Raw genomic sequence first — 15,085 nt, forward strand, 5'->3', positions numbered from 1 at the left:
TGAGCATTTTGATTAAAGATGCTGTAGGGATTTTGCGGAGAACAATGCAGCGTGTAAAGGTTCCTTTGAGTTCCTGATTCCTTCACTGACTGCCAATTCTAACCTCACCCAAGCCATCTCAGCTTTCTGAGAAGCTACCAGACCAGATGCTTTGAATCTCAGGCATAAGAAGAACTTTTAATTCAATCAGACTCTTGAGAGGAGTTGTGCTCCTCCCTCCGCTCTCTCTATTAAATAAAACAAACAAGAAAACAAACAATCTCTCTCCGTATCCGTCCTGTTTCACTCAACCAACCTCCCCCCCACCTCTCCATTTTCACCCTCTTAGCGTGGGAGTAGAAATGTTTGTCCTGTTGCTCCTCATTGACTGAAAACATCAATGGGCAAATGGTTCCCTGCTCTGCTGCAGCAGCTCATCGGCCGACTCTGAGTATCAGAAGTGAGGTCATGGCTGTGACACTATTTGATGTGGTACTTCTGTAATTGCTGTTTTTTTTTTTTTTTTGGCGTGTTGCAAGTTTCACTTTCATGTAAATGTTATTTGAAAAGATTGTTGCTGCCATGTTAGCTACTCTGATTGTATTTATCTGCTTTTGTTTGCTGCAGTAAGGGAGTGTGAGAGCTTTTTCTGGTTTTTATTTCATTTTTATGGATTAAATAGACAGATTTCTAGCTTTTTCCTGTTTCCCCCTCTGTTCCTTATTAAATACTTATGTCATTTAAGTATTTGGAGAATGAATGTGTAAATTGGGTCATTCCGCCCAGCACCCAGTTAAACCCACCCAGCGTACTTGATGCACTTCTCTCTCACCTCTACTTCCTCTTTGTTTTTTGTTTTTTTTACTTTCCTCTCTGACTCTGCCACTACCACCACCTTGTCTTCCTCTTCCGGATTAGTTGTTGTCATTTCTTTCTCGTGCTCTTTATGCTCTTCATTCTTTTGATGTAATCACTTTTCATCATGAATCTAAGCCGGTGGATGTCATGGAGAAAGCGTAACTTTTTCAGAAAGAAGGGGAAGAATGAATATAGCCTCGACCTAGGTAAGGTGATTTTCTTTCTGGTGTTTGATTGCGCCTCTTTTTCATAGCGTCAGCGGTGAAAATCTTCTTGGGCATCCTTTCCTGAATCTTAAGTGTTTCTGTGTACTTTCTCTCCGTTTATAGCAAGTCAAACACAATGCAACAAATATTTTTGATAAGTTTAGGGTTACGTAGTGAGAGCATTTGCTTTACCATCAAACATAGAGAAACTAGGCTGCCATTCTGATTTGGATTTAAATTAACAGTGCTTGCTTAGAAAGAAATGTAATTAAGCATTAAATAAATACATTTTGGTACAGTTTTTTAATTAAAAACCTTTGATGGTTTCGGAATTGCCTAATTTTGTAAACCTCTGACCTGCTGATTCCATTTTTTTTAGCCTTGGTCACTATTTAGGGAGCAGAGGAAATGTTGTACCATGTATGTAGTGGAACTTCTGTAAAACTGGATTTGACTGTCTTAAAACTGTGTAAATCAAAGCAAAAATTATGATGCTGACATGTTAAAATGTTTGTAGCATCTCATATTAGCATCACCTAAGGGTCGTGTGTGCATTTCAAAGAGAAAATAGATCTTTACCTTTAACTTTTTCCCAGACAGCTTTGCTGTATTCATTTTAGCCTTCCTGTTATCTGCTAAGATTTTGCTCCATTCTGTCTTTTACACCCAGAATTAAACTGGCTCACCATGTTGTATAAGCAGTACTTAGTAACGTTTATACCTCTGTGCTTCCTCTCACTTTAGCATGTTCATGGATCGTCGGTAAATGACCAGATGTTTTAGTTTCCAATTATCACTGATCAGGACTGATTAAGCTGAAAAATCTCATTTTAGTAACCCTCAAAATGTCTGTAAATCTCATTTCTTAAGTTCCCCTGTTGGCCATCTCTTTTAAATTCATGTTAATTTTCAGTCCAGATGCAAAACACTGCTTCAGATTGACAAGAGTACCAACATTTGTTTTTATTACACTGCGCTTTCTTATTGTATCCACTCTCTGAGTGTCATATTGTGGTTTTACATTTCATTAATGCCATTTAAGGGCCTCTCCGTTATGGTAAAGTTGGACATGTTTTGTTTCAACCAATCAGGTGAATTGGTTTTTATCAGACAGATCAGAAAGTTAATTCCACCACTATCATTATATCTTGAGTTTGAGATCGCTTACCCATCTCTGCCTGATAGACCCTCCTTTGTCTTTTGTCTTTAGCTCGTGACAGCAGCAAACGCTGTGATTCTGCCAGAGCGCTTTATCTGTTAACATCCTCTCTCAATCTGTAGTATACGACTCCCCACACTTGGCTTGCTCTGTCCTGTCCTGCTCAGCCCCGATTCCCTTTTCCCTTTCATGGACAGTGTCCCTCTTTCCCTCCCTTCTTGTTCTCTCTTTGCTGCTGCTGCATTCTTCTGCATCGGTCAAGGAGTGACCGATGCAGAGGAGAGTCGCCGAAAAGGTGACAGGACTACCTGGGTCTATTTTACGTCGATATTCTTGGACTATTTGGGTTTGTGCTTTTTTTGGTTTTCACCGCTTCCTCTGGTTCAGCACAGCCGTTACTTATGGGCAAAGATGGCAGAGCATGAGCTCAGACTCAGAGGTAGGAACTTTTGACAGTTTTGGTGACAGCCAGTTTTCTACATGCTTAACAGATGTAAGCTGCAGATATTGGTGACAAAATGCACACTTGAGATGCTTGTGAGTGATCAAAGCACTTGCAAGCTTTTGAGTAGCAGATTGAAATGGTTAATTGTAGTTGTTGCAAACCTTTTAAAATGTTAGGATTTGCAGGATATTAAAAAAAAAACTACTTTCTGGGTATTGTTAGTTTAAAACTGTTTTAAAAAGGAAACTCTTCAAGACGCCATTTACTTCAATGACGGTCTGTTTCATTTGCTTCTTTAAAGACATAAAAGATAACACCTGAGGTTTTTAATTGCTCTGAGTCAATATGTTGAAATTAAACTCAACATATTCCTTCATCAACTCCATCAGTACTTTATAGTTAGTTAGTCTAGGGAAACAACTTTTCAGTGTGTTCTAGGCAACGCTGAATTTGAGGCTTTCTATTTTCACTCACAGCTAATGACAGCATTTCACGCACCTACACGGACCACAGGGATACGTGTTAATCTCTCCGGACGTTCAGTGTGTTTTCCCTACAAATTCCTGGATCACCGTGAGGGAAGAGTGTCAACAAGGCTGCGCTGACTGGTGCATGCTTAGACAAGTGACCACTGAGGGGAGGAGTAAGGCATGCATGGGAAATTATAGGAATTCTGTGCATTCCTATAAACCTACTAGAGTAAGAATAATCCATATCTCAGACGATACTCTTTAAATATGTTGGAGTTGTTAAAAAAAAATGCCCTAATTGTACTTATGCATTTAGTGCTTATATGTGCAGAGCTTATTTGTTAGAATGTGTTGAAGTCTGAAATTCAGATCCGCTTTAGATTCTTTTACATTTTGTGTTTTGCTCTTTTGGTGTCCGTGCACTGCATGAAACTTTTTCAAGAGCATTTAACATCACACCCCACTACTAGAAAACGTGTAAATAATTCATGTTTGACATTTCAGAACTACATAAGGAGTGATAATGTATCGTTTGGAACTCCAGAATATTCCAATATTATTCTAAACAGACAGATTGTTGTGGCCACAGAAAAAAGGCTTTTCTAAAGGTAATGCACTAAATAGAAGAGTATCAGTCTATTGGTTACACAAAAATATAAGGTGAGCAATCTCACTTTCTCCAACAACGCACTAACTATGGTAATTCAGAAAAGATGTTTGTGTACATAGTCTAAGAGGGTGGATTTCACTGTATAGATCAAAAAGAATGTTGATCTGTTTAAATCTTCTCTTGCCACTAGATTACTGTCTTTTGTGCACCTGTAATTTGGCTTACCTTTCATCCGCCATGTAGCTTGAATTTACTTTTTAGGTCAGTTTCTTTTGTTTTGAAAGAAATTGCAGTTTAGTCATCACTATCAAACAAATTATGCACAGAAAATTGAGACTTTTAGCTGCTTCCATTCACTGTCAGAGTGGTTGTTTTTCGTAACCACTCTATGGCTTAAACTAATTTTCTGGCCACATAGATTGTAAAGTTTAATTCTGACTCACACAAGTCCCTGTCAGAGTAACAACTGTACTCAGAACTCGAGCCAAAAATTACATTTACTAAATTATTGTCTGAATTTAAGTTTTCTGGATTACAGTTTTTGTCAAATACAGATACCTTACAAACACTACTTCCTTCTCAGGTGGCCATCGCACTTTGATTTTGGTGTTTTGCACATGCTATCTTCAATATTTGGAAAACCATGGCTGCCTTGTATATATATATTTTTTTTCTTTCTGATACCTTCTTTTACATATTCGCCCATGTTTGGTGTGAAAGTAAATAAGCTACTGTGAGCCAAAACACAGCTGAAGAGGATATCAACTTCAAATGCTGAATGAGAAATGAAAGTGCACAGATAGTTTTTTGTTTTCTAACTTTCAACATTTCCTTTCATTTGCTCATCTGTTTTTAAGATGGTTGTTTACTTGTGCCCAGTCAGTGGCTGCACATATATCTATATCTTTCACACTATATCTTGAACAAAATAAACAATTAGATTAATCAGGTAAAAATTCAAGCAAGTAATTTGTGCATCAAACTTTTAAATATTCCTTTTTGTTCATGTAATGAAGTCTCATGTTTGAGTCTGTCTTGGAAACCCTGATGGTTTATTTGAGTTTTTTATTTTTATTTTTTACCTGCTTCTCCCTGGTTTGTAGTCACAGGTTCTCCACCTGTTGACAGGAGTAAAAAAAATTATTTTTATAAGCCAGCTGTGTTTTCTCAGTTGGTAACTTTTAAGAAACATTTCTTTCTCTTTTTTTTTGCTGTCAATATTTTGACCTCCTGATTTGGAAGTGAAAAGTTTGAAATGTTAGATTATGCATTTGTTTAGTTGGTGTGAAAAGCAAAAGGATTTAACTTGGAGGTGCTGATGCTGACTTTTTGTGCATTTGTACAGCAAATTGAGGACAAGCTTGAACTCTGAATCCCCTCCATAATATAATTCATTCTTAAAATGGGTTTTGCCACTTATTGCTGGGTCAAATGTTCAAAGTCCTGATCACCAAAACCTGATGTGTTTGCATTAGTCAGTTATCTGAAACATGCTGATGGGACGCATAGGTTGAATATTTGATCTGCAGCTCTTGCCTCACTGTGCTTATGCAATCTGTTTATTTATCCTCACTGGGCAGACATTATATCTCTATCATCTGACCAAGTGACCTATGAAGGTTGTGTGTGTGTGTGGTTTTTTTTTTTTTTTCCCAGGGCACGTTTGACAGCTCTATTAAAGTGTTGGTGGTAGCCCAGAACTCAACAGCAAAAAAAAAAAGACTGAATTTAAAGGGACAATGTGCAAATGGATCATCTGAATAGAAAGGGACACAGCTTAAGCAATTTACTCTGTAACAATTAACATGCATGAAAAGGAGGGTCTCATCTGCAAAAGAGTTTGTATTTTATTGCAGCCATTACTTCTGGTTGCATGTAGCACACATTAATGTAAACCCTCAGGAGATTTAAATGTAGTGATTTAGTTTATTGCATGGCAAAGCATAAGAACACAAAAGTCAATCTTCATTGACTTTTGTGTCAATGAAAAGTCATTTTCCTTAAATGTCGATTTAAGGACATTAAATCGACATTTAATGTCCTTAAATGTCGATTTAAGGACATTGTGATGTCCTTAAATCGACATCACAATGTCGATTTAAGGATTTTTAATCTATTTTCTTTTATTCAACTGAATAAATATCTATGCGTCTTTAAACTGCCGTGAATATCATGTGTTCTCTGATGGAAAAAGCACAGTAAATGTGAATGTTTTAGCAATAGATTATAAGTGCTCTCCTGTCTTTTAAAAAGGATTGAATCATCTATATTGATACAACTTAAATGTACATTACCTCAGTCTTATGCTGTTGTGACTGTGGCAGTTCTCACCAATGCAGTTTGTGTGTTCTAGATAATAAGACCCATTAAATATAGCCTTGAGGTATGTCTTCTGTCCTTAACTTGCTAGGGATTTTCCTAAGAATATGCTCTGTAATTCTGTTATTTAACTTTATATAGCTGGAACTTTTATAGCTGATTCAGCTTCACATGTACCCTCCAATTATGTGCAGGGATGTACCTTGTCCTTGCTTATTGGTGTGTTAATATTGTTCTATGAGTATTGCAACTGTGCACAGACTCCAGTTTGTGAAGGGGATGAATTGCATGACTATTTTCTTTCTTGTTCATCCAAACACACATGCACACACAACCTTGCCCCTACTTTGATCTGCAGTTGGACATTCCTGTGCCCTGGTGAGAAGGTGAAGTAGACAGATAGAGGGAGCGCTGTTCATGAATCATGTTTATTGTCTTTCCAAGATAGGAAGGTACAGAGCCAAGGAGATCTGAGTCTGCAGGGACCTCAGAGTCTTGATTGGGGTGCTGATAAAACTTTAAGGATGGGAGGCCCTATATGGAGCCTCCAGAAAAGGAGAACTGATATTGTCTTGGCAACATACCTGAAGAAAACCTGTCACACTTCTTCTACTTTGTGTGTGTAGTTTTTTTTTGTCATTTTTTCCCTCACTATTTCAAGAAGAGATAAATTAATGAGGTTGTTGTGACCCATTTCTAGTTTTTGTCACGTTTAACCTGCTGATTTGTTATAAGAACAGCTTTCAAAATAAGTTTTTACTGTAAAACAGTTGTACTATTACTTAAAAGCAAAGATAAATTATGTTTATGGAGTTCACATTTTAAATTGTGTTTTACATCTTAGCAAAATTAGTCTGGTTAGCATTGCTAATGGAGCGATCTGAGTTTGTTTTGAGTTTGTTTGTTTTTAAAGATCCTGCCAGCATTTCCACATGTTTCATATAACTGGAAATTATCCTTTTGAAAGATTAAAAGGATAAAACACACTTGTACTTGGTGTACTCCACTGAACCACCTTGTTTTCAGCTTAATGCGTTTCTCTCTCTGAGCCTGAATGAACTGATAACATGTCTTAAAATGCTTCTTTCTTGAGACCTTTCTGCATTTATGTGCTTCTTCTGGCTACATTTTTAGACACATACAAATGGCTAACTTTGAGTCTTCCTCCCTCACTTCGTACTTTTTAACAGAAAATGTTGTTGGTGGTGTCTTTTGGTAATATCTAGCTATGGAACATCCACAGACTGGAAAAAGGTTTTCTTCTTTTTGTTGTTGTTGTTGTAGCTGACTTCTGGTCATCGGTCAGGATAACTTGGAGTGTATTGCATGGACAACACCTGATGGTAAATCATAGATTTGTAAGCTGAATAAATTTTTCTTGTGAATTTCATTTGTCTTTAAATTCCCCTGGGCATCATGTTTGCTGTGTTGGAAAAAGTATTGTAAATATACAAGTGAATGTGGAGTGAAAGTTTTGGCTATAAATTACTGTATAAGTAAACATTTTTCAAAATTATCTTATCTGATAAGATTTCTTCTTCAGCTTATCAAGCTGAAAGTGTCCTATTCTGTTCACCATCCAATTTTTAGTGCATTTTAAACCTATGCTGATAAGTTCTCCTTTTATTCTTGTTTTCTATCCTTTTTTTTTGCCATAGTTTTGCTTGCATCAGTCACAGCAACCCAAACGATATCACCAAAGTTATAATCTAGCTGTAACATAAATACTTTTTTGTTTTGCAGGTTTTATTGTTTATCCCTTGTAACTACTTTAAAAGACGGATTACAAAACTAGACAACCTGCATAGTGTTAACCTGCTTAGACATTTAGTACCTCCTGTTTTTTTTCTTTTCACCTATCTGGTTGTTCTGCTTATTGTCTCTGACATATGGATGTCAGTTTAAGGTGCTACAACTCCCTCAGTATCATAGAGGTAAACTGTCTCCATTGGAAAAGTCGGAAGCCATCCGAAACCTGACAAAATAAATCTCTTTCCGTTTCCTCACCTCGTCTCCCATCCTTCTCTGGCCTCTCCATCCGTTACATTCTTGTTTTTATATCCGTTTCACCCAGCCGGCGACCGCAAACACACACTTTAAACACTCCAAACAAAGGAGGTGGTCACTGTGAGCCCTGATGAGTTTGACCTTTAAACCTTTTTTCCAGTTCATCCTGATCTACAACCTCTAGGCAAAGTGTTTTCCTACATTTTTGGTATCCTGGTAAATTTCTCTAGAAAGCCTCAGAAAACATAACCTCCCATCATGTGGGGACGCCATGTTGAGAAAGAATTGTTCGCCAGCGTCGCACTGATTGCTACTCCTGCAGCTGATACTTTGTAAAACTTCTTTGGCCAACAGTTGTGCAACATTACCCAAGGTTGGAGCGAGGCATGTACAAAAAGAGCTTTATTAAAGGGTTAAAGCAATTCACTAAGAGCTGTAGGAAAAAATTATTTTTTTTCTTCTAAAGTCACTAATTTTACCATAAATGTCATGTTAACTCGTGAAATCTGAAAACAAAAAAACCAAACCATCTTGAATATTTCCAAACATCCAGGGAAAAGTTGTATTCCTCTCCAATGTTTGCAGCAACTTGTGGTATCTGCCAGAATTAGATTAGTTTAATATTTTGAAGGGCTATTTTTTTTTTTACAATCTATTTTATTTATGTTTTTTTTTTATGCATTATTTCTGGTTTTTGTGTTTTATGTTGGATATTTAAAATATCTTCCAGTTCCTGAGTGGGGTATTCTTTACAAAGTTAAAGTTTATTGGCCTTTGAGAGGGCAAGCTTGCATTATTATGCCATTATCAATAAATTGCTTGAAAATGGTCTCAAAACAACAATATCGTTCATTTTCATAATTTCTGGAACAAACTACTGTTCAGCAAAATTTGTTATTGTCAGGCATACTTGAACTTGACTAAACGGCAAAATTAATAAATTTTTTCCCCCCTTTGGTCACATCTTATAAAAGAGCTGCACTTGAGAGGGACTTTCTCTTTGCCTGCAGTGCAAGATGGCTGCCACAGAGAGGGGGCACCTTCTCATGTTATTTGGCCGGAGTGACTTATTCCATCCTAGTAAACTGTTGCACAATCGAGTGTTTGAACTTAAGACTATCAAGAACCACTGTAAAATATTTAAAGATGATTATTTTTATGTATTGTATACATCTCTACCTGGGGTGTTCGAGTAATGACAAGGGCGCTTTAAATGACAGTGCCGATTTTATTTTTCATACTCTAGGCGTACTACATGAGAAAGAAAATAAACTTGGCATCTTTGTCACTTCATCGACTTTTCTGTGGTGCATCCAAGCTGCTCCTATCCAGTACACGAGCCAGCCATCGCTCGGTGACATCAAAGCAGCTGACCCGGAGCCCGAACAACAATGAGGCCTTATTGGAGAGCCACGTCTCAGAATAAAGGCGGAGCAGTGAAGGAGGGAGTCGAGTGGGAAGAGAATGTAAAATATGTGTACAGTCTGACTGTTGGAACAGTGTAAATGGACAGGGGTGTGTGCACACGAACAAGTAGATTTGATGTGTCAGGCTTACGTCTGAGCTTTGACATTTTAGGCGACATAGTCAAAATGTTCCTTTTCTAGCTTCATTTGGTTCCTGTAATTTTCTGACGTTTGTGCCACATTGATCTGAATGCTTTTAAGCCATAATTGCCTCCTGTTACAATTATCACTCATCAGTGTGTTGGTGGAAGAGGGTCAGGTTGACCTGAAGTGAAGTTGGCCCTAAAAATAAATGTGTAGAGTTAAAAAAAACAAAAAAACCTGCCTCTCACAAGACTGAGGAAACTAACTGTCCTATAACTTTCCCTACAGATGAGCATGACGCTGTACAGAAGAAAACATTCACCAAATGGATAAATGCACAGTTCTCTAAGGTACGTGAAGCACTGGATGCAATAAAGATTTTTCTTGCTGCTCTTAAAACACAATAGATAACGCACCTGTTTTCTCCAAACAGAGAAAAACTCTATGTGCCTCAGTGCTGTGATATGCTCTGGCTATTTTAGTTTTTAAATCTGAACATTTGTCCTCTGTAATCTCTGCAGTGGAGCTCTGCTGTTCACAGACGAGTAGACTAAATAGTTAAATGTTTACAACAACTTTGTTACAGGTGATGAGGAATAAATACACGATTTTTGCCTAGTGGATGTCTCAGCTCACTAGTGTGCCTAGCAACCATTTTCTTTCTTTCTTTATATATATATATATATATATATATATATATATATATATTTGCTGTCTAGCTTTGATTTTTAGCCGAGTTATAAGTAGTATGGATCCACTCTGACTTGCTAGATTCTCATCACTGACACTTGAAGTGCTGGGTCAAATTGCTCTATTTGTTCCAGTAAACAAGCCATTTGACTCAATCATAGTGTTTCAGTTAGTTTTGCTTGATACTTGGGTATTTTTGCTAAATTATGCAAATAAATAAGCATAGAAATGATTACATCTCATGTAAGATCTAATTATCAGTATTTGCTGTAGGTTTAAACCCTTGTCTGTTATGAAACAGGATACATACGAGTCTTGACAAACTAGGAGTAATTTCCTGCTGGAAGATATTTTTTCTGCCCTGAGATCACGTATAGATCATAGTTTTTGCTAGCCTCTTTTTTTGCTTTCATTTTAATTCATATTCAGCCCAAAACTAATGAACTTGTTCCTTTTTCTTTGCTTTCTCAGACAGGAAAGACCCCCATCAAAGATTTGTTTTCAGACCTGAGAGATGGAAAAAAGCTGCTGGACCTGTTGGAGGGTCTCACAGAAACAGTCCTGGTCGGTTTGTCCACCTATATTTACATTTTCAAATATGTTAAACAGTGAAATATTTCCTAACATCTGCTGATTTGGTTCAGTTTGTAGTTTTTGGGTTAATTTTTCTGTTTGTCAAACACCAAGATTTGATTTTTTTTTTTTGTATTAAAAGAATCTTTGTTGTTTTAGGTCAGTAGTTTTCATCCCATCCATTGTATAGGTGTTAGCCTGCCTCCACATACTTGATTTATATGAGCGATTTCCAGGCTTCTGCAGTACTCAATGAGGAAGTAATGCATTCATTTGATTCAGGTCTGCAGGAAACGTATGAAGAACAGTGGGTCCTTCATATACTGTTATGCTTTATGCAGTGTTTTTGTGGCAACATTGTTAATTTAAGAATTATATCAATTTTGTTCACAGCATTCACGATTTTTCCAGAAATAGTGTCTCCTTGCCCAGAGAAAGCAGTGTTTGGGCGTTAATGTTATGCAACTTAAATATTTATTTCTTGATTATGTTTTAATATATTGTCACATTGTCTTATTAAAATGTATATAAAATAGATATTGGTGATTTAAAGAACAGATAGTGCACTTATTATCCTTGTGAAACTAAAAAAATATGGTTATTTTTATCCCATCCCTCCTCCATCCATCTTTGATTCCTTCAGCAGAGTATCATGTTTCTTGCACCTGCAGTCATGTTTAGTGCCAGCTGTCTCTTTGCCATATGTGATGGCACACCGATATCCACTCTGTCTCTCTGATACTGGAATCCTAATGCTATAATTGGGTGCTAATGAGTGGTAGAGGAATGCAAAGACTTAAAAGGGATTTGCAGTTGGCTGCCGTTCATCCAGCCATTCTTTCCATAAGTTGGCCCGTGGACAATGCTGATAGGTTAATGGGTGTGATGAATGTGCGGTGTAACACGCTACGCTGAGTGATGACATGGTTTTCCTCCATGTAGCATTTCACTTCCTGTTATTTATCCTGTTCCTGAAAGGACTTGTTTATTTAAGGTGGATGAGTGTTGGTGAATTTTTCCCTCTCCTGAAACCAGCATAAAAAGTTTAATGAGCTTCAAAAATAAACAAGAGTAGGAAATGTTTGTTGTCCCCATTCGTTTGGTTCCTGTTCCTTCATTATGGGTGGCGAGCTGTGAATAAGCTTTTGGCTCATTTCGGCTGCATTTCCTCTTTCTCAGACCAAAGAGCGAGGTTCCACCAGGGTGCACTCCCTCAACAATGTCAACAAAGTGCTGCAAGTTCTGCATCAAAACAATGTGAGTTCTTGGTTTTTCTGTTCTTGACACTGTTTATCACCAAAAAACTGAAACATATGTTTTTTTTAATCATGTGAAAAAAATGCAAAAAAAAATTTGGCAAAGTTTCTTAGAAGGAAATTATATTTAGAAAGAGAAAATTGTGATCTTTGTTTGTTTTATTTTTTAGAAAATATTGGATCTTTAATCAATCCGGATATATTTTTACATGTATTTTAAAAAATTGTATCCAATAACTCCTTCTCTTACAATGGTTTAAATTGCTTTGAGCTTCTTTGCTGGGTCACGTTTTCTTAGCCAGTAAAGCCTCTGCACCCCATCAATCATTCCTTTAATGTCTCTCCTTGTTTTCATATATAGTTCTCTGCATAATATCTTGACCCAAGCAGTAGGAGCCAAGTAGAAGGGCAATCTCATAGGAAGCAGTTGAGCCTGGAGGTTTAGCATCCTGCTGGCTTTTCTCCTGCAACTGCCAAAGAAACTGAGGAAATGCTGTTGTGTAACAATATCCAACATCTAAAGTGGATTCCTGTTGTTTTTTATGTTTTAAATCATTAACTATGCCAGACTTTATTTGCAATCCTGGTGAAACCTATAAAAGGGACAGTTGTTCATACCTCTAACATTCATTTTAAAACAAATGCAATTAAAGCATTTCTTAAATTTACACCTAACAGTTGACTAGGATTTTTGTATTTATTTATTTATTTTTTTTTTGAACTAGATACTATTATTAAATTTTAAACCTTAACATAGGACATCAAGAACAACAAAACAAACAAGAAAAAAAAAAACACACACACATCTGATGTAGAGTTTTGAACTTTTGGGGGTTAATATATGGAAAAAAATGCTACATTCTTCCAGTGGAAGAACTGTGAACAGAAAATTCTTTCTGTGAAGACAAAATCCAGTTTGGTCTAATTAATTCAGGATTTGGGTCAGAAGTCAGCTCTACATGTAAAGAAATGACTTCATAATTCAACCAGACACATTTGAAGTTCTGTTCCACTTGGTGACTCTAAACTCAGACATATTTACATGTAAACTTAATACTCTATGCCTCACCCCATATGATGAGGCCTACTTTGGAAGTTGTGCGGTTGTAATATAATGAACTGGAGAAAATTGGAGAAAACATTATTTATGTAGATGTAGTTGCGTTGCTAACTCAAAAAACATGATGCATAATTTGATGTTACTTTCAGTGTTGCTGTGTAAAAGACACTCATTATCTCTTCTTTTTCTCTGTAGGTTGATTTGGTAAACATCGGAGGGACCGATATTGTCGATGGAAACCACAAACTGACGTTAGGCCTCATCTGGAGCATTATTCTTCACTGGCAGGTGAGAACTTTCCACACTCAAACTGCAAGCACACATGGTCTCATTAGTGTTTGCTTTAATAACTCGCTGTCCACTGATGCTCCAGAGGGACCAGAAAAACGATGATGGAAACTCTGTATCAAAGTGCACACAGGCGTTCATCCATGTAAACATGCTAATCATTCAGAGCTTTGTCAGTTTGACTTACTGGAAATATAAGCAGCTGCTTTTTCTCTGAGGCGGTTTCTATTGCTATTGTTTGTTTTAATACCACAGAAGACAGTTTTGCTACTGAGCAACTTATTCTTGTTAATTTCTTTTTATAATATTGATGATAGTCACTTTGCTAAAGATATACTGTTTTGACCTAGAACAGAACAAGTTTAGTGTGATTGAATCTCTTTTCAAATGGCGTATGTAATGTAGGGCATCGATTGTATGTGAAAATGTTTAGAGTTCTTTTGTTTTTGTTGAGTTCATAATATCTTTGTTTCCATTTGTAGGTGAAGGACATCATGAAGGACGTCATGTCCAACCTGCAGCAGACCAACAGTGAGAAGATCTTGCTAAGTTGGGTACGACAATGCACGCGCTCGTACTCGGAAGTCAACGTGCTGAATTTCACCACGAGCTGGTCTGACGGACTGGCCCTGAACGCAATCCTCCACCATTTCAGGTGCAGACCCTAAACACTCCTGTTGTATCGACAGTATTTTCAACAGATATTTTTAAGCTTTGTTAAAAATGCCAGAAATGTAAAGTTTTGGTGTAAGGTACTGCAAAAGTTGCAGAAGGTCAGGGTGACAGGTCAGCATCTATAGGGTGTGTGTGTGTGTGTGCGTGTGTGTGTGTGTGTATGCTGCTTGACTTATTCCCTTTAGGCTTGCTGTGTCACTGTTTGCTTACTCTCTGTGTGCTGTTGCATGTGAAAGAAAAAAGGGTTAAAGGGGGTCAGGGATGTTTTCCCCCTTATGTAATCCCTGTCCTTAGTAATGGTGACACACACTGGCCTGGGCTCTGTGAGAACGACCAGTGTTGGTTTAGACCTGGGCCTAGGCTTTAGTTGGATCACTGAACACACATTCCTCACCCGCATCAGCCACTCATCCCCCCCGAGCCTCCACTCCCTACACTGCCCAGAAACCAGCCTTTTTTGTACACAGCATAAACTGTTGATAAAATGTGAAATTATTAATGACTGTTCCCATTTTCAGTGTCACTGTTTATACTGTTTCTCCCCCCCCCATTCTCTGACTGTATTACTGGTTTTCTGTCTGTCTTCAGGCCAGAAGCATTCAGCTGGGATCAGGTGGTCAAAATGAGCCCTGTGGAGAGACTCGACCACGCTTTCACCTTCGCCAAAAACCAGCTAGCTATAGAGAAGCTCCTGGATCCCGAAGGTACAGTTTCTATTTGTTGTGCCGGTATGAATACTTTTGTTTCCTGGCAAAAGTATTCATACCTTTTAATGTTTCTCAGATTTTGTCCCATTCCAACCACGTGTCTTTTATTGGGATTTTATGATATACATCAAAACAAATTGGCGTATAATTATAAATTGGAGGCAAAACAATTAATGGAAATGTTTATTGCAAATTCATGAAGTGAGTCTGTGGGATTTTTGTAATTTCTTCAT

General features: G+C 37.4%; 1 protein-coding gene across 9 annotated transcripts in view; it reads left to right on the top strand.

Moving 5' to 3' along the window:
* Positions 1-15,085, top strand: part of utrn (utrophin) — a 192,255-nt gene that overhangs the window by 11,428 nt on the left and 165,742 nt on the right. For 7 of the 9 annotated variants that reach the window (XM_015049918.1, XM_015049926.1, XM_015049925.1 and 4 more), the window contains exons 1-7: positions 965-1,043; positions 9,892-9,953; positions 10,765-10,857; positions 12,046-12,123; positions 13,378-13,470; positions 13,953-14,125; positions 14,734-14,849. In XM_015049918.1, the coding sequence (XP_014905404.1) occupies positions 980-1,043; positions 9,892-9,953; positions 10,765-10,857; positions 12,046-12,123; positions 13,378-13,470; positions 13,953-14,125; positions 14,734-14,849 (679 nt within the window). In that variant the 5' untranslated portion in view covers positions 965-979. Of the gene's footprint in view, positions 1-964; positions 1,044-2,502; positions 2,642-9,891; positions 9,954-10,764; positions 10,858-12,045; positions 12,124-13,377; positions 13,471-13,952; positions 14,126-14,733; positions 14,850-15,085 lie in introns of those variants that run through there. The other 2 variants (XM_015049924.1, XM_015049921.1) reach the window with 2 other exon arrangements.

The sequence above is a fragment of the Poecilia latipinna genome, unplaced genomic scaffold, assembly GCF_001443285.1.
Source record: "Poecilia latipinna isolate Pla-1442-1.1 unplaced genomic scaffold, P_latipinna-1.0 Scaffold966, whole genome shotgun sequence".
NCBI lineage: Eukaryota > Metazoa > Chordata > Actinopteri > Cyprinodontiformes > Poeciliidae > Poecilia > Poecilia latipinna.